At 39.1% G+C, this 19433-nt stretch overlaps 2 protein-coding genes across 2 annotated transcripts; one reads left to right on the top strand and one right to left on the bottom strand.

The window, feature by feature from the left end:
- The first annotated feature begins 598 nt into the window (after nt 1-598).
- On the top strand, nt 599-3717 carry mrpl18 (mitochondrial ribosomal protein L18). Its single transcript, XM_014991249.2, has 4 exons — nt 599-864; nt 937-1105; nt 2145-2379; nt 3438-3717. The coding sequence occupies exons 1-4, from the start codon at nt 777-779 to the stop codon at nt 3513-3515; spliced, it is 570 nt and encodes a 189-aa protein (XP_014846735.2). The 5' UTR covers nt 599-776; the 3' UTR covers nt 3516-3717.
- Nucleotides 3712-19043, bottom strand: si:ch211-203d1.3 (protein phosphatase Slingshot homolog 3). The gene is made up of 17 exons (XM_014991247.2): nt 18878-19043; nt 15909-16076; nt 12792-12829; nt 12504-12693; nt 11575-11690; nt 11392-11460; nt 10664-10729; nt 9843-10025; nt 9277-9370; nt 9031-9159; nt 8755-8801; nt 8471-8617; nt 6629-6829; nt 6346-6535; nt 6161-6253; nt 5990-6085; nt 3712-5026 (listed from the first exon to the last, which is right to left on the bottom strand). The coding sequence occupies exons 2-17, from the start codon at nt 15954-15956 to the stop codon at nt 4835-4837; spliced, it is 1899 nt and encodes a 632-aa protein (XP_014846733.2). The 5' UTR covers nt 15957-16076; nt 18878-19043; the 3' UTR covers nt 3712-4834.
- Nucleotides 19044-19433: the final 390 nt, after the last annotated feature.

Genomic DNA, 19433 nt, shown 5'->3' with positions numbered 1-19433 from the left:
TCCAGTGTCCTTGACAAAGTACACTTAATCAGATTGAATTGAGAGTCTACAAGCAGCAATTTTCAGCTCTTGTCACATTTTCTCAGCTGGAATTTGGGTTTTGACTCGGCAATTAAACATAAAAACATTACTTGATCTAAACCTCTTTATTGTAGTTCTGGAATTATATTCATGGTCATTGTCTGCACCAGGGGTCCTCAAATCCAGGCCTCAAGGGATAGTGTCCAGAGATTTGTTTCTCTCCCCTTCCCCATCTTCATATCAACACAAACCAAACTCCCCTTGAATGATTAAAGAGAGGAATTTCCAAACCATGATGCCCCCACCACCATGTTTCAGGATAGGGATGGTGTTCAGGGTAACAGCGTCTTGCATCCAAATAAATAAATTTGGTGTTAATCTAACCAAAAGGGCTTCCTTATTGTCTGAAGATAAATTTTAAGAAAGGGTAAATTTAAATGTTTTTTTCCACTTGTTTATAAACAATTAAGCATAAAAATATACATATGTTACACAAAGTTATCCCTCTCAAGTCTCTATTTTTCAAAATAATCGACTGTTTCTATCCGTGCTTCTTTTCAAGTAACACCCAGTCAAGTGAACCGGATATTATTGGAGTCTCAAAGATGGCGCTCCCTCTGTCACGGTGAAACCTTATAAAATAGTGTGTATGAAAAGGGTAGTTGGTTTGAAATTATCTAAGGGCACAAAGTGTGTCTAGATGTTCACGGATAAACTGAATTTGACTGTCTAAGCGGAGTAGAGGTCAAACAGAGATGGCTTTGAGGCAAATTAATCGGAGTGTTCGGCTGTTGATGGGTCAAATTCAGCGGTGCGGTTCTGGTGTCGCTTCAAAGCACTCAGGTAAGTCAACAAATAGTGCTGCTGTCATTGAGTCGCTGCTGTTACTAACTGGTTAGCTGTTCCTGGTACCAGCTCGGTGTTTGAGTCAGGCTGCAGCTCGGCCCGAGCCCACCCCGAATGAAAATGAAGCGGTGAACCCGACCTTCGTGAACAGAAATCCGCGGAACCTGGAGCGGATGGCGCTGGCTGTGAAGGACCGGGGCTGGAAGACCACCTGGCCTCACCAGCAGTTCTACCACAGGTAAAAAGAGATCTTTGGGTTCCCCCCACCCCCCTTTTAAAGTGGGAGTTCCCAGTATGTGATGTTGAGGCTATTTCAATGTCATGATGCTCTTTGAATCTACTTTGCCTAAATATTTCTCCAAATGTTCACGGTAAAATACTGATGTATTTTAGAGGCTATGTTACACATTAACTTCAAAGCAATCTCAAGGGACTTTTGACACCTCTCAGGAGCTGGAAAAAAAGGCCTTGAAATGAGACATGAACTACCTGGATGATATTAGAAACGACTTTAAAATAAAATATTATTATATAGAAGATAATTCTTTGTTTACAGCGAGACTCTGAGAGGCTGAAAAGAACAAAAGCCTGGAAACTGAAATGATGAGAACAAAGTTAGAGGATTATTTGAGTTTTAATCTTCCCCAGAATCAAAAGATGGACTTTATAGGACCCTAGAAATAGGACTTGTTTTGAAATGTATCAATAAGGTGTGTATTGGACACACGTACAAATTATGTAACGGAATCCACAGCTATACTATGAAACGACAACTATTATTCATAACAGGGGAAAGAAAATGTTTCTTTCCCCAGTTATGGAAATTTAGCCAATTTTAGTAATATCACCTGACTGTTGATAATATTATTAATACATTAATTATCCATGTAATTAAAACAAAGTATGAAACATATTGAAACAAAAACTGTATGTACCTTTAAAAATATACATATAAACATACATGTAAGCTTGCATAGCATGTTTGTGTTTATTCCATTCATATTAGGACTTTTATAGGTTTTATCCACTCACTGGGGACTTAAGTGTAATATTAATTTTGAATTCCCCCTGATTTAGCTGAACTGTTCATTTTCCAGATGAAGGATTGGATATTTTGTTTGTGTGTGGATTAGAAACACCCATAATAAATGTAAACTTGTGTACCCAAATTAATTTTTTTCAAAGAACAAAGTATGTTGTTTCATCTTGCGAGAATAAAATTTTAAATAAAAAAATACTCTCTACACCATCTACTTCTGTTTTGTTCATCTTTTCAGGTTGATGTTTTCTCGCAGCCAACGTCACGTCACAGCAGAAGTGTTCTCCTGCACTTCTCCCGTCCCAGTGCTGACCTGTTCGACCAAAGAGTGGGCCGTGAAGAAGGAGCTGGCTTCCACAAACTGCGTGGCGGCGTGTCAGGCTGTGGGCGAGGTGCTGGCGCATCGATGCCAGCAGGCGGGCATCATGAGGATGGTGTACCGGGCCATTCCCTGGACGTACCGATCCGAGGGAGTGAGTGTTGGCTGCAGAATCTGATGGATTACTTTGTTTTTGAAAGCCTCGTGTTTTTTTTTTTTGTTTTTTTTGGTGCATTTCTTTGTGTACTAACTACAGGTGCTGGTCATAAAATTAGAATATTGTGATAAAGTTCATTATTTTCCATAATGTCATGATAAAAATTAAATTGTCATATATTTTAGATTCATTGCACACCAACTGAAATATTTCAGGTCTTTTATTGTTTTAATTTTGATGATTTTGGCAAACAGCTCATGAAAACCCAAAATCCCTGTCTCAAAAAATTAGAATATTATGAAAAGGTTCTCTGAACGAGCAATAAAAATAATCATCTGAATCAACAAAGTAACTCTAAACACCTGAAAAAGATTCCTGAGGCCTTTAAAAACTCCCAGCCTGGTTCATTACTCAAAACCGCAATCATGGGTCAGACTGCTGACCTGACTGCTGTCCAGAAGGCCATCACTGACATCCTCAAGCAAGAGGGTGAGAAACAGAAAGAAATTTCTGAACGAATCGGCTGTTTGCAGAGTGTTATATCAAGGCACCTCAGTGGGAAGTCAGTAGGAAGGAAAAAGTGTGGCAGAAAACGCTGCACAACGAGAAGAGGTGACCGGACCCTGAGGAAGATTGTGGAGAAAAAAGCGTGACGGACTCGATTTCAAAACGTTGGAGAAATGTGTTTTTTAAAATACGTTTGTAGGGGAAAAAGAAATCTGTCTGCATGCATCTGTATTCACAGCACCTTTGCTTAGATTTTCACATGATACATGTTCATGTTATTTGACTGTATCTAAAAATAGATATTTCAAATTTAAATTAAAATATAATATAATCTAAAATACAATGACTTGAATTATATTATTGTATATACTAGGTCATGCCTGCAAGTATTTTGAAGATCCAGCAGGTGTCAGTATTCAGTGACAGTATTCAGTATTCATCAATAGTTTTTTCAATGTGTCCAAACGTTTCATGACTCCTCATTAACCAATCACTAATTCACACTGTTTCAAAGTAAATGCATATTTTCAATCTCCTTCTTTTTGCAGGTTCAAGCCTTCAGAGCTGCAATGAAGCAGGGAGAAGTCATCCTCAGTGAACCCAGAAGGAAATATGTTGGGACCTAAATTTGAGCATCATTTGTCACATATATTGGTATCATAAATTTCATTGTATGTAAAACAGGTTCTGTTATTACTGTACAAATAGTTACATTAGAGAGACAACAGCAAAAGGCAATATTATGAGAATTTGAAGAATAATGTCTTTTGTCTGATGAATAAATGTACCTGATCTCTTGTGGTTTAATAAAGAGACTAGATGTTTGGAGTGTGATTTTTTTATTTGTCACTCTGAATGTTTCGTAAACGAGAGTGAGGTGGAGAAAGCCAAGAACTTACAACAGACCAGCTTTGGGTGCAACTTAAAGTTACCAATCACGGTACAGTGCAGGGCTGCCTCAGGCAGTGTGAACAGTGTGGGATTATAAAGTGCATGTAAATGCTTTAAATTTGTGCACATGCAGGTTTAATGAATTACGCCTTAGCTTGGTTGTACTCAATAACACCAGCATGAAATAATGTTCCACATCAGCATCTGGTGGATAATGAACTGATAAAGTTCATATAAACACACACACACAAAAAAGAAACCCTGAACAATTTGGTCTCACAGGCTGGTATATAGTCACAAAAACATGCACCCAGATCACCAGCAATTATATACGGATATTTATGTATTGTAAATAAGCACAATCTCTGGAAGTCACATTGATGAAGCCAAGTGAGACACTGTAGGAAAAAATACAAGATGGGACAATTTCCTCATAGTAAAAACATAAAAACACCAGCAAATATGTCATTCTCAGGTTGAAGGCACTCATGCAGTCCTGGTGTACACATTAGAATAAAAATAAAATGGTCTACAATTGTTCCTTACATTAGCTTTTCATTTAAATATATTCACTGGCATGTAGAAAAACAGTTTGGCAATCAGGCATGCGCCATAAAACTGGCCTTTTAACGTGGTCCGTAACGCACAGCTTAGATACAGTAAAATCCTTCCATAAGACATCAAGAAATATCTTTTGGAAAGAAAAAGATGCGAAGAAGTGGGAGCTTGATGCCCGGTGTTTGCCAGAGAACGAGAGATTACAGGTATTGCATAGAGCTCTCTGGAGTGTTGAAGGGAGAGCTCCATGAGGGCAGAAGGAGGCTCTGGTCATAATGACAGCACTTTATAACCGTAATACCACTTAGACAGACTGTGACATCAGCTATGCGAAATCCTGTCTGCCACAGGTACAGCAATACTGCAGAAAGAACCTCATCAGACCAGGTATTAGTAGGAGCTCAGATGTGCAATGAAGGGCTGGTGAAACGTAAATTATAGCTTCAACAGAACTTCCTTGGCATGTTTCCTGGGTTCATCACCGTTGGGATTTCCTTTATTGATCCCCGTCCCTCTTGTGTGCTTCTGATAGTCCCTCTCCTTGTTCGCATTGGTGCTTGCTCTGACCACTGTCTGGCAGGGAGCGCGGCTCTGGTGACACATCAACACATGCTTTTTGGTGTGTGAGCCCCCGTCGGCCGTGGCTGCGCCTCCGCTGCTTCGGAGAGCGTCTTGGACTGCCAGGAAGCTTTGGACAGAACAAACAGTTTTTTGTTTTGAACGTCTATAATTATGTGGGGCTCAAACCAATGGAGGTCATTTTACTGAAAGAAAAATATATATATACTGAAGTCTTTCAATTATATAAAATATGGAAATGCTCTACTTGGACATTTTCAAATTACATACATTAATGATCAGGAAGCAGGAACAGTGTTTTATCAACTAATCCTGCTTTAAACTTCTCCACAATTTCATCCCTGAACTCTGTTGTGTTCGTTAATCTTCATGATCACCAATATTCTCCAACAACTTCAGAGGCCTTCATAGAACAGATTGATCTATGATGAGATTTGGTAATGGGTTGCACTGGATTTCATTTAGGGGTATTGAAGGACAGGAGCCCTTTTACTTACAAAAAATAAAGACTGTATTTTCTTTCCCCTTTCAGAATGATAAGATATTTTGTGTTGATCTGTTTAAATATTTCCTAATATCTGCTGGTGTGACTTTCAAGTGAAAAAATGTTTGCCAATTCAAAATATTTATACCAGATAAGCTCTGGAAACTATGAGGAACACAATAATTATTCAGTCGCACTATTTTTTGGTGCATTTCTCTGAAGAGGAATCACAGGAAAGCTCTGACCCAGAACAGTTTCACCAAGTTACATTTCCACAGCTGGTGCTGAAAGTTCTTACTTCTGTTTCTGAATATAAAACAGAAACCCGTCCCTAATTAAGTACTAAAACAACATTTCTTTTGCTTTGTTCTTACACAAAGTTCGAGCATTGTGGGTTTTCTTTAACGATTATTTTACGTAAGAAACATGATGCCATAACTGATAAAATTTACCTGTCGGTAGACAAACTGAATCTGTATGTTTGCAGAAAATTCCAACAAAATTTGGCCCCCCAGAAAAACTGAATTTTAAGAAATAATTTTACTGAAACTAAACTGTAATCAGGATGAGAATAAGCATCTTGTTTACCGGTTCGTGTCTGTTATCCATGTCATCTAGTTCGCTTATGGACTGCATGAGGGAGAAGAGGTTCATCCTGCCACTGCGGCTCACACTCGGAACAACCTTTAGAATAAAGAGACGTAGTCAACCATCAACGTCTGCAGCTGCGTCGTAGGTGAAAAACCCTCGTTGGCTCACCTTGTCTGGTTCATTTATAGTGATAATGGGACTTGCTCCTTCCTGCCTGGGAAGTTGCAGGGTGTCAGATTGTGGACTTGGTTCTTCAAACACCTGAATGTGTTTGAGAATCACACGATATCAGTCAGTCAGTTTTAAAATATTGAAGAATTTTTTTTTTCTTTTTTTAGAAATTATGAAATTACTTCTTCCTCTGAATTATTTTTCTCATCCGGGCTGACTGAATCTTTTTCATCGACATCATCCTCCTCGTCTTCATCCTCATCCTCGTCCTCCTCATCATTGTCCTCTCCTCCTGGCTTGTCGACCTCCTCTCCCTTGCTCTTTCGGACTGACTTCTGTCTTGGCTTCCAGAGAGCGCTGTGACGCTGCTGGCTGCAAAGACAAACACATCACAGCTCCTCAGTTTCATTAAATCAGAATGGACAAATATTTATATCAGCTGTTTCGTACGCCGTCGGATCCCACCTTGCGTTCAGGATACCGCTGTAGGTCTGCAGCTGCTTCAGAAAACCGTCATTGGGCTTGACGATGGAGCGCCGATCCCTAACGTAAGAAAGCGCCTCATCCAGAGACCAGTGCTGCTGCTTCATGGCATAGGCGATCACCGTGGATGCAGAACGGGACACTCCCATCTTACAGTGCACCAACACCGCCTGTCCGCTCTTCCTGTGACACACAGAGGAGGGACAATCACTCAAGAGGCTGAGAGTGCTGCAGAAACCGAGGCATGACTACAATATAACAGGTTTTGAAGAGAGATGCCGCTTACAGGGGGAAACTTCTGACGAGTCGGATAAACTGAACTCAGAGTTTCAAAAATCTCTAAAGTAGAATAAGCCTGAAAAATAGAGAAGTTGTCATTGTCTCTTTTAGTGCTGATGCGTAGGCCTGTTACGGCAACAAATTTTACTGAACTATAAATTGTCTCAGAAACAATGATGCTACTTTCTGGAACTGAAAGATATTTTAAATATCCAAAATAAAACACAGCAACCAAAAGCAATAAATTAAACAAAAATAAAAAGCACATACAGTATAAACCATAAATAAAATGGACTATGATGTCTAAACAAAATCACCCTTCAATTTTGTTTTCTAATTTCCATCAGAATGGAAATTATTGAGCTCATTTTAATTTATCAGGTGATTAACTGATTAATTGCTTATTGCGACAGGTTTACTGATGTGTCAGGAGAAATTTCAGATCAAACTACGTTCTGTTCATTTCAAATTGCAGAGGTGGCCTAGATAAAAAAAAAATAAAATTACTTCATACCATCAACGTACTTATGTCAAAGTTTGTCTCAGAGATTATCTACCTGTGCCGAGGGTTCAAATAAACCCAGGACAAAGTCCAAATTGCAACACATCTCATCTAAATGTTATAAACATGAAACGGGCCGACTCGTCGCCTGAATGGAGACGTTTTGTCTGGTCACGGAGCTTCTCAATGAGAATCATCAAAGGGCTTTGGAAATTCATGGAAGTATAAATAATGGTCAGATCTACTGGCCAGAACATATAATCAGGTTTTGTACTTGCCATTTTAAAGCATTAATAGTTTTTACTTTTTGCTAAATAGTTGTCTTTGGTTTGTAATTTAAGAAAGCAGGCTTGTGTGGGACATATTTTTCCACCATATTTGTGGTAATAGTCAAGCTATCCTAATGACTTATCAGGTTTCAAGACAGCAATGAGCGAGTTAAAAAAGTAGCCCAATGTTAAAATATTAATTTAATCTGTTTACAGATGACCAATTCTGCCTAAAAGTTTTTCTGAGACCTATTGTTCACATTTTTGTGTGACTTCCAGCTAACCTAAAATAACAGAAAAGGAAGAAGTGAAAGTGCGTCAACACAGAGGATCACATTTAACAATAAGTTATGAGTAGATAAATTAGTTTTTCCCACGTATTCTTGTCTGCTGGCTAATGTGTTGATTCCAACTGTTTGTTGAACACAAATTAAAATAAATGTAGTACTAAAATTACTCACACCCCTGGCTGTTTGAAATTTTAAATGATTTTCTTTCAACCAATAAGTAATTTATCTTAACAATGGGTTTTGCATGCATTTTCAGAGCAGTCTTCACCCAGAGTGGGTCGAGACTTAAAAAAAAAAAAATGCATCAATAAAACCCTAATTTAATGTGTTGTAAATCCTCACTGATGAGCGCACATATGCTTTATGGCCAGCATGGAGCGTGGTGGAAATACTGTGGCAATAGCAAACCTCCTCACTATCATGCAGCCCGAACTGTGAACTCTAGGTGTTTGACTTTAAACTGTGTTTGGTGAACGAGCTCCACCTTGCAGAGTTGATGAAGTTGTACGTGTCCGGCCAATGAGAGAGCAGGTCGGTGGCCTCCACATCATACACTCTGATGTTCATGTAAGTGAAGGATTCTGGGAAAAAGTTGTCAATCTCCCTTGTGACATTTAGAATGTAGCCGACGCTGAAAAACAAACAGAAGCAGATCAGTGGCTCAGCAAAGCAAAACGCATAGCTCTGAGTTACACACGTCGTTAAACAATCTGACACAGAGACATGTAGACAGATCTGTAGGGATTAGTTGCAAGCAAGAACACCAACTTGTTTTTCTGTAGCTCCTCAAAGTTAGCTGCGTTCCACTCAGAGCCCTGAAACAACGATAATTTCAAAAAGAAAGTTAGTGAAACAGACAAGAAGGCGGAAAGGCTGTCTTCCCTATCGCTGTCGACACACAATCTCCCACAAAGGGGAAGTTAGGGTCATGTGACAACATCCTGGCGAAAGCTCGTTCCTGTCAATTTGTTGACCTCTGTAGCAGGGAAAGCCCTCTTTATGGTGGTAAGCTTTACTACAGCCTCATGGTACACAAACACTCACCAGGTAAAGGTAATCGAATATTTTTGAGGGTTTGTCCATCTGAGCCATGGTAACCAAGATCTCATTATCAATGTACTCCTTGTAGGGTCTCATATCAAACCCTATCCTGGACTCCAAATTAGTGTGCACCTGCAGAAACAAATAAAAAAAAAACATTAACAAAATTTGCACATTCGTTAAATATTTAACCTCCTGCTGGTCTGAGAACTGCAAACCTCTTCTCGGTCCTCTGTCCGCACATCTTACCATTTTGGACGTGAGGTTGTCCAGGTCTTCGGTCCTCATGATGTCTCTCAGGTGCTCTTTGATGAGCCTTTCATTGGAAACTCTGTCTACAGAGCTTTTCAAACAAGGAAAGAGAAGCTTTAACACGCTGTGACATATTTGCATTGCACAACAGGAACAGAGGACAAACAGTACAACTCATTTCAAGTTTACAGCTGCATGGAGAGGTGAAACATGACAAACTAGAAATCAGTCACAAAGCACGATTACAACTAAACGCTAATCAACCTCAATGCAAATAGACCAGTTCAGATGTATTTAAGAACAGTTGCAAATGTAATCATTATCTGCTGTATCTGCAGAGTAAGAATTGTTTGTAAATAGAAAGTGCCTAAATGCACTTTCTATTCAGATAAGATTGTTCATGCATGACCTACTTGTTGTGGAGCCGTTTAAAATGGCTGTATTTCAACCTTTAACTAAGTAAACAACATGAAGACAGTTTCCTGTTCCACCTCTGGCTGGAGTGTTTCAGATCACTAATCTAATATAAAATGAAAGTAAAAAAAAAGAAACAGCCCTCTAACCTTTGTCCATTACTGTCCCTGCGCACCGACTCCAGGTCGTTCATAGCCTCCCACTCGTTCAGGCAGAACCGATCGGACTCAATTTGCCGGGCGTAGTGCTGGGCCCACTCCAGGCCACATCCAGGGATTAAGGCTGCTTTGACTGCCCGCTCGCAGCAGCCGTGCAGCACCTGCAGGATTGACCTTAAAGGAGACGAAACGGGTGGAGAATTTAAACAAGTAGTTGGTGCAAGCAGATAGCTCTAAATACAGATGCTAATCTAAAAAAAAAAAAAAGACTACAGTATAATCTATGACTGCATGGTTGTGCCTGTTCTTTACGGTCCCATTACTGCAAATGCATTCACGCCATTAGGGTTTTTCACATTGGGTCAGGACCAAGCGAGGACTGGGATGCTAATCCTCAGAAAACAGCAGGAAAATCGCTCACTGGGCTGCGAGCGATCGAACAGAATGCAGAAACAATTAGCTTTTAATTTCTTCAAAGAAATGACATAGATCCAAGACTACATTTTTCTTCTGTGGAATGTGGTAGCTTGAGACCAATGTGTTGTTACCACAGACCAGTGGCCACTGCAAGGTGTGAAAACACCTCCAAAACAGGTTAAGAGTGTAGTTGGGGTAACAGGTAGGCACTTGATGAAACTTTCCAAAATGTTTTTGTTATTCCAGTTTGACTCCGTTTTCTGAGAACTGGCATGAAATAAAAAGCACTGAAATGCCTGGGGGGCTAAAAATGAAATTTGAGCTCATCCTGGCCTCTCCCTGAAATTCCTTCTTATTGTAGTTTTTACTTCTGTGGTATCAGCATGAGAACTCACCACATGGTCTGCATTGAAACTGGTTTAAAATTTCTGGTGTCCTCTGCTGACGTCACACTAAAACCACTGCAAAAAGAAAAGCAAACAAACAAAAAAAACAAAAAAAAAACAGATATGAACTCTGATAACAAACTCCAGAGAAGACACAGATAAGGAGGAAGAAAAATCTGATAAGAAACAAATGCTGGAAAAACACAGGCAGCTAGAAAGGGCAGAAAGACGTTTTCACTGCAAATTAATGACATTTCTGGTGAGCAAAGTGAAAAATGAAAATGTGAAGGCAGCGAGAAAGAAGAAAAACCGACACAGCGAGAGGTGTGATCCGGCCTTATAAGGGGTGAACGCGCTGGTGCGACATGGCAACCGATCAAAGCCTCTTGTGTGACACTCAGCATGTGACGGTGGATCGGTTAATACACAGCAGACAGCTCTCGCACCACGTGAGCCTGGATGTTTCAGCCTGTTTCCCAACGCTCCTCTACAGACACTTGAACACTTGATGCTTTTAACGCGACGGCAGAACCACTAAAGCTTTCAGCTGCTGAACTCTCCGTGAACACACGAGCTTCATGTTTATGTAAGAGGTTTTGAGAGAGTGAGCATGTGTAGTTTATAGCAAATGAGTCAACTCTATAAATAACATGTCTCTGGAAGCAATCCCAAATACCAGACTGCAGACTGAATTCACTTCAAGTCCTTCAGTCCTACATTTTTAAAATGTCTCTCACCCATCTCCGTCCAGATACACTTGTGTGTCACTCCACACTGGCAGGACCAAGCCGATGGTGCAGTGAGTGCTGCAACGAGACACGGTGCAGGTAAGGAATTTGGATTTGGCAGGGTTAAAGCAAACTTTGTTATCCTGTGCACTGCCTGTGGAACAGTACACCTACCATCTAAGTTACCCTCACCTCTCTGAGCTGGGGAAATCCATGCCCAGCAGAATGCTCTCCTGTTTGCTTGCCAGCGTGGAGACGACGATCAGATACCTGACTCTGACCGGGCTGACCGACTCCAGCTCCACCGCCTGGGTGTGACAAGACAGAGCCACAGGACTAGTCAATGCAGAAAAATAAATATGCTTTCATGACGCCTGATGGAACCAAAAATATTTATCTGGCTCTACATGTTACAAAGTATCATAAGCTGACTTCTCTCCTTGAAAAACTGTGAGATAAGGTAGGAAAACATCAGGCTAAAGGAAAAAGGAAGATCATGAACCATATCCATCATATCCACAGTGTGAGGCCGCCTGAAACATAGCTAAAATCATAAAGCCATTTTTCCAGAACAGAAATAACAAATTAGCTTCAGCAAAAGCTTTTAGTTTTTTTCAATCAAAACCTCAACCTTGTAGCTGGTTTAATACAAAGTAATAAGCCTAGAAATTGAATTTTTAAGGAGTGATTGTAAGACAAATTCTTCCCATTCTTCAAGTTTTAGGCTTTACTAATTACATAAATAGCTCTGGAAAAAATTAAGAGACCACTGCACTGAACCCCTTTGAAAACCTCATAGTTATTCCACCAAATGTTGATTTCTGAACTCCTCCAGAGTTAAAAAAAATTGGTACTGTTGTTTCTAAATTAATATGAACTTGTTTTCTTTGCATTATTTGAGGTCTGAAAGCACTGTGTCATTTTTATTATTCTGGCCATCTCTTATTTTTTTGCAAACAAACACTAAATTTTTGCTTGGAATTTTAGAGGCATATTGTCAGCAGTCCACAGAATGAAAAAGATGTTCATTTTACTCAAACACACACCTATAAAAAGTAAAATCAGAGAAACCGATCATTTTGGGTGCTGTGTGTAACATGCATTTCAACACCGGGGCTCACCAGCTTGATGGTGTCTTCCGGTCTGAGCTGTTCAAGCATGGCATGGAGGTGTCTGTGCTGTGTCTCTGACGCTCCACTGCCTTTTTTCACAGGAGAAGTCACATCTTGGGAAGAAGTGTCATGTTTGATACCCCGAGCATTGTCATCTTCCAGCAGAAGGACAGCTCCTTTAACGAGAGCAAAGCTCTCTCTGGAAACAGACAGACACAAAGTGATTAGTTTTATATGACTATGTTAAAAAAAAAAAAAAAACATGTTAGGGTTATTGGAAAATGAGTAGATATTTACCTTTTCTGAAGTCGTCCTCTTCTTTGGAAGCTTTCATCCTTCAAAGTAAATACATTCAAAAGAAAACCTCATAAGAAAGGTGGCAGAGTAATATAGTCAAATTCAACAAATTAGAATATACGTTACGACAAAGACTCACTTGTCAGATTAAAAGCACCTTTTGAAAATAAATAAAATTGTCTTTTAAAGTAGCTTGTTGCTTTGATGTAATATTTTTAATTTAAAATGTCATGTTTTCATTCACTGTAAGTGGAAAATCATCATAATTAACAAAAAGAAAGGTTTCAAACATGCATCTGTGTCTAATTAATCTATATAATGTTTTGACCATGAAATAAATGGGCTTTTCAGTGATATTATGTATAGCACCCATTATGCTTGTGCATGCTGGAGTCATTTTCAGCCAAGGTTCTTGGATGAATGTACACGTGTGTTAAACTTTCCCTCCTTTCATTTAATCACGACAAAATCCAAGAATAATACTTTTCTTTTGCAGTTTTTATTATTTCTTCCTTCAAACTCAAAAGTTTACAGTATTTGACATAATTACCTTTAAACTGTATGACTAAAGTCAAACAGTTTGGATGTCCTTCCACAAGCTTAGTGTGCAACATATAATAGTTTGCTGGAGTTTTGCCCCACTCCTCCTGTCAGAACTGAGTGAGGTTTGTAGTCCGCCTCGTTCGCACACACCTTCATTCAGCTCTGCCCACATATTTTCTATTATAGATCAGGGTTTTACGATGGCCACACCAAAACATTTTGCTGTCCTTCACGGGGGCTGCACGACTATAGACAAGCAATATGGAGTGCTATTGGTGAATAATGCCATACCAATATAACAATTAAACAATTCAACAGAGTTTACGTCTTTCTGCTTTGGGTTTGTAGCAAACAGATGTGAGATAATGAGCAGCTGAAAAAGATACATAATTTAAAAAAAAAAGTTTAATATTTCTATCTCTAAAACAAGATTTTACTGAAAAAGTTGCTTCTGGACGATTTGGGAACTAAAACAACCTACGGTTTTTTTTCATGACATAACCACTTGGCCATCTTCTAATACCTTTCTACTCTGCATTAAACAAATGAGTCAGTTCTTTGGGATAAACATGCTGTGCATATTGCACCTCCCCCTTTGAAAGACTCGTTTGTGCCCATGTTTTAACTTCACGAATGAGGCTTTTGATACCACCTTAATATTTCTACGTAATCTGATTTCTTCGTGATTCTATGTATTTTGTGAAGTGTGCTAGTCCATCCTGCCGCTAACTGCTAACCGATTCTGCCACCTCTGTACTTCACAGCTGGAGCGAAGCTCTCAGGTTTACAAGCTTCTCTCTTATTCCTCCAAATGTAACAATGGACATCATGGACAAACACTTTCATTTGGTTTCATCAAACCAAAGGACATGCCTCCAAAAAGTAACACTTGCATTTGCAAACTGTAATCTGGATTTTTAAAAATCTTGCTTGTGGAGTGACGGCCTCTTCCTCGTAGAGAGGCCTTTCAGCACATGCTGGTACAGGACCTGTTTCACTGTGGGTAAAGACTCTCTATTACCAGCTGGGGTTGATTCACACCAAACAGAACCTGTTTCCTTGTGAAACTGTAAGGTGGCAGGACATTTTCAGACTGTTTATTCTTGTCCGAACAGATCGATGTGGCACCTCGAGGAATCTGGAAACCAGATTTGTGGAGGCACTTGTCTTTTCTTATTTATTTAGATTTTCCCAAGCTGCCTCACATGGAAATGGTCTGAATCATGCCTTAACACACATCCACAGGTCTGCCACAACTAATACCAATGTTGTAAATTAAGTTAGCAAAAGCAGACAAAGTTTTAAAAATTGCTAAAGCAAAAAAGCAAATCTTAGTGCGTGTAAACTTTTGACTTTGAAGAAAGTTGAATTCAATTATTCAGTCAGAATAAATGCATTTATGAAATAAAAATAATTTCAAATCCTTTTTTCTAATCCTATCTGAGAATTTGTATATTTTAAAAACAGAGCCCATTGTAATGAATGCACGAAATGTTTTCCCTCTTTTACAGAGGCTAATTCTTACAACACATATTTTCATATATACTGCATTCTCATTTTTATAGTTAGCCTAAATAAAAACGTTACACGTTGATACACACTGCTTCAAGTGACCTCCCATCTTTCTTTTCTGATTAAAGACAAACAAATGGCAAACTAATTCTGCTGTTTTTTTCATCGTGAACATTAAAGAGAAACATATTACTTATATGTAAACATCGTTAAAATGGAAGCTGGAGGTGGGGTTTAACTAAACAGCCAAATTATAGAAGAAGAAGAAGACAAAGAAGAAAAAGAAGAAATATAAAGATGAAACATGTAGCAAGAAAAGAGAAGGGGTGAGAAACAAGAGAGAAGTAGCAGCAGCACTGGAGAAAACGAGTTTACATGGAAAGAAACATGAGACAGTAACGTTACCTTTTACGCAACTGACAAGTCCAGACAGAGTCAAGAAAAGAAAATTAAAGAGAAGTGGGCAGGAGCCAGGAGAGGAACGATGAGGAGGGGTTGAAGAAGGAAAACAAAAAAGAAAAAAAAAAGGAGAAAACAAGTTAAGATAATTGGTGATTAGATTCTGTGACAAAATATGCAAAGAATGAGACTTGGAGCTGGAGTTAAGTCATTTATGGTTTAGTGGGCGATGATAAAGAACAGAACAGTCAGACTTTTGACATTATTTCCATGACTGTGTGACAGAGAGTGAAAGAGAGAAGATAGTGGAAAAACAATGGTCAACAATAATGTGTTTACATGATTATGTGCATGTGCTTACCAGCTTCAAAAAGCATTCAGACAGAAATAACGCTATTCATTTGCTTCCATTAATGTTCTCTGCGGTAAGATCAATCAGTGAAATCAAATCCTTGGTTAATGAATAAACAAAGGGCTCATCATCCTTGTGCGGGTGACCACAAAGGGACACATTCAGGGGGTTGTTTTTTCTTTCGTCTCCCCCCCCCCCACACACACACACAGAGACCTAACAGGTCTCTGCACAAACAGACGCTCCGATCGATAACGTAAACAACTGAATATCTGAGGAGACAGTAAACATGGAGATGGGTAGAGACTCACGGGGGAGGTGGAGATGGATGGGATCCTGTGCAAGGTCAACAGAGCCATTGCACAGTACAAGTCTTACTCCGGCGGGCCAGTGGTTTCTGGCAGGCCCAGACAGGTTCTGCAGGTTCCTCAGCCAACAGCAAGCCGTTGGTGCTAGGGCACTTCTTTCTTTTTTTTTCTCTGAAATTGCAAGCAGATAATAAGGTTAGATTAGATACATTAAATAACATACATATGCTTTTGTTTACTGTGTTTTTGATAACACTACACTATCCAGAGCTTTCAAACGAGTTATATCTTTTTATCTTTCAACATGGCCAAAGGTCTAACCTCATAAGAAATGGCTGAACAAAACTGTCTGGGCAACAACACTCCTGTCACTGTAAAGAGGAAGCCGCTTTTGAAGAACTGATGTCGAAAAAAATGCACAAAGCTGCTCAAGAAAAAAATGAATCTATTGCAAGTAAGATGAGAGCAGTTGGAATTACACAGCTTTTAATGCTAATGTCAATTTTATTTATATAGGACATTTCAAACAGCTCATGCCGCACAAAGTTCTTCACAACCTAGATGCAACTAAGGATAAAATACTTTGCAGTGGTGCAATGAAATATGAAAGAGCAATAACAACAACTAAACAGCTGTACGAAATAACTTTTGGTTCAACACGTACTAAAAGCCAGCACATAACATGAGTCGTCAGAAGTGATTTCATGCGAGGCAAAAAAAAATAATAATCCAGAGTAATTAATGTGGTAAGGCTATGGAACATTATTTTGAAAGATCAGATGATGCAAATTTGCCTCACACATCTCTTACTCTTAAAACCTTCTTTCATAATATGCAGCCGTGAGTTTCTGTAAGATGCTATAACCAGAAATACGCTGAATCTGGGCTGAACCAGATTATCAACTTTCTTTGACGCCTGACCTGTGAATTTCTTTGACTAGGACAAAGAAAAAAAAAAAGAACATGCTATAGTGTGCTTGATACAGGCAAGGACTATAAATCCAACAGAAATTCAAGAAATGATAAAATCGTTCCCATTTATGCAAAGCGCAGATGTCCTAATGTCTATCTGACATTTTTTTAAGCTCAGAAAAAAGTGCAGTGAAGTACATGTTGTTTTTCTGAAATGAAAATGGTGGAAGTTCTTACTAAAAAATTCAGCTTGTCAATATTTTATCTGCAAATCCTCTGTTCAAGGGAAAATTTCCAGACTATAATCTCTGGCTGATTTATCAGACTTTGGAAATGTTGGAGCACTTTTCTACTATAGAGCTATTTCAGAACATTTATAACCTTCATCTTAAAGTGGTCATAATAAAACCATTCCCAAATACTATATATGTTTGAAGATTAATATGTCAAAAGTCCTAACTGAATTTGAAAAAAAGGGTTAAATAAGAATATATATATTTTGAGAAATAAAAACTGATCGTTTGACGACCCTTACTGCACAAGCATGGTGTTGGTTCTATGATGCTTTGGGGTTGTGCAACAGCTGTGACAGAAGGAGCATTATAAGTTGGCAGAACTGACCTGAGAATGATCTTTCAGAGTTTCCCTCAGTATATTATAAGCCTGCCAGGCCACCAGGCTTTACTTGTGCCCCCACCAGGCTAAGCATTGCTTCTTCTTTTTTTTTCAGTCTTTTTAAAATACTTGCATTTTAAAGACTTAATAGTTGGTGTTCAGGTATTGATCTTCCAATATTTTAATAACACATAATTATCAAAATTTTCTGTCAACTTTAAACATTTTTTAGCTCAAAAACATGATGGGCGCTGGATGAATGACTGCCCTAGCACCCAACCACCAGGCTTAGCAAGTTTTGTGGGGGAAACCTTGTCTGTCTTTACAACAATATACTCCTATCACAAAACCTATTGTGTAAAAAAAAAAAAATCCAGACTTCTTTCTGAAACGAGCTTACTTATCACTTTTCTTTTTAGAGTTTTCTAAATATGATTGACAATGCAGCCAGCACAACATCCTAAATGAAAAAGTTTTTAGAAAGAAATAAGGAACATTTAAAAATGGGTTATTCCTTAAAATATTCTACAAATAGTTTGTCATCTTTTGTGTTCTATTATTTGGGATTCAATTTACCATTTGCATATAACAACAACTAAAATGCTGAACGCTGATCAGCAGGTAAAATACTGAAGAACTTTTTTCCTAATTTACTTATTCAAAGCAAACGAAACACATCCTGTCACTTCTGATCTACAAAGGCAACAACAAACAAAATATACTTTGTTGTTTTGAGCTTTTTTCCCCCTCAAATTTCCTATAAATGCACTGCAAATACTGCAGTTCAGTCTTTTAATGCGCACACTGAGTTACAATGATGAATGCAATGCAACTAATTCATTTATATATAACTTTTAAACCATTGGGCAACATTTCTGAGCTTAAACTGACTCAGTTTATAATAGCCTAAATATAACATGTTACAAATAAAGGGAAGTAAAAAAAAAAGGTTACCTATATATTGATAAGTTTACTTAAAGTAGACTGGTTAAGCAAAGGAGTGAGTAATATCGGAGGATGTCAATAACTGGGCAGCTATATCAACAGATGACAATAAATACAGAATTTCCTGGCCAGCTTTCCCCGTTATTCATGCAAAGCACAGTGTGTACTGTGGTCTGCCGCCCATCACTGTATGAGCAGCGGAGCAGCGCCTGCAATATACGGCAGAAATTACGCTTTTTAAGCCCCCGGCCCTGCTGATAAATTATACTCATGTTGTATTGCTGACATTTCGCCGTTTCGTAAATAAGCAGTTTGATTAACAAGTGCGCTAAAAGTAACTCCGGGGTTCGTCACAGCAGCAGAACAAGCACGCAACAAATCAGCAGCGGAATCTGTGAACCAGCTGCAAGCAGGTCGAGCTAACCCAGCCAGGCTTTACTGCTGCTCTCCAAAGGCAGCGGGAATGAGAATCCCTTACTAGAAATAAGTCGATATCCTACCTTTCCAGACTGGGTCCTCCGCTCTAATTTCCTGTTTTGGCGTCTGGGTAAGCCTTCCGTATCCAGAGCTCCTTATTCCGCCCTCTGCTGCCGTCGACAGACCATTTACAGCCGAGCGAGCGGCCGCTGCTCCGCCGGGCTGGGCAGGAGGAGGAGGAGGAGGAGGTGGTGTTGGTGGTGACGCCACTCACAGGAAGCCTTTAAGAATAATGAACCCGTTTAGCAGTCACTTTACTCACTTTTATCAGATAGACGATTCAGACGTTGAGTGGAAGGAATATGTCAAGTGTTTATGTATAAACTTTCATGTATCTTAATGGCATTTTTATGTTTCAGACATTGGCAGAAAATATGTGTTTTCAAAATGCCTTAATTGGAAGTAGAAGTCGAACGTGATTTAGATTGTATTTAGCCCAATGCACCATCTTTTATAGCTGCAAATGTTTTTGGAGCGTCTCCTCCCTGACTGCTTTGTATCGGTGCTTAGCAATCTGCCAGATTTGATAGCGAGCACCAGTGACACACATTGGATTTAGGTCAGGAATTTCACCCTCTG

This window comes from Poecilia mexicana, unplaced genomic scaffold, assembly GCF_051168715.1.
Source record: "Poecilia mexicana isolate PSO_F unplaced genomic scaffold, ASM5116871v1 scaffold_10, whole genome shotgun sequence".
Taxonomy (NCBI): Eukaryota; Metazoa; Chordata; class Actinopteri; order Cyprinodontiformes; family Poeciliidae; genus Poecilia; species Poecilia mexicana.
The sequence above is the reverse complement of the archived record's forward strand: the minus strand, read 5'-3'. Positions and strand labels throughout refer to the sequence as shown.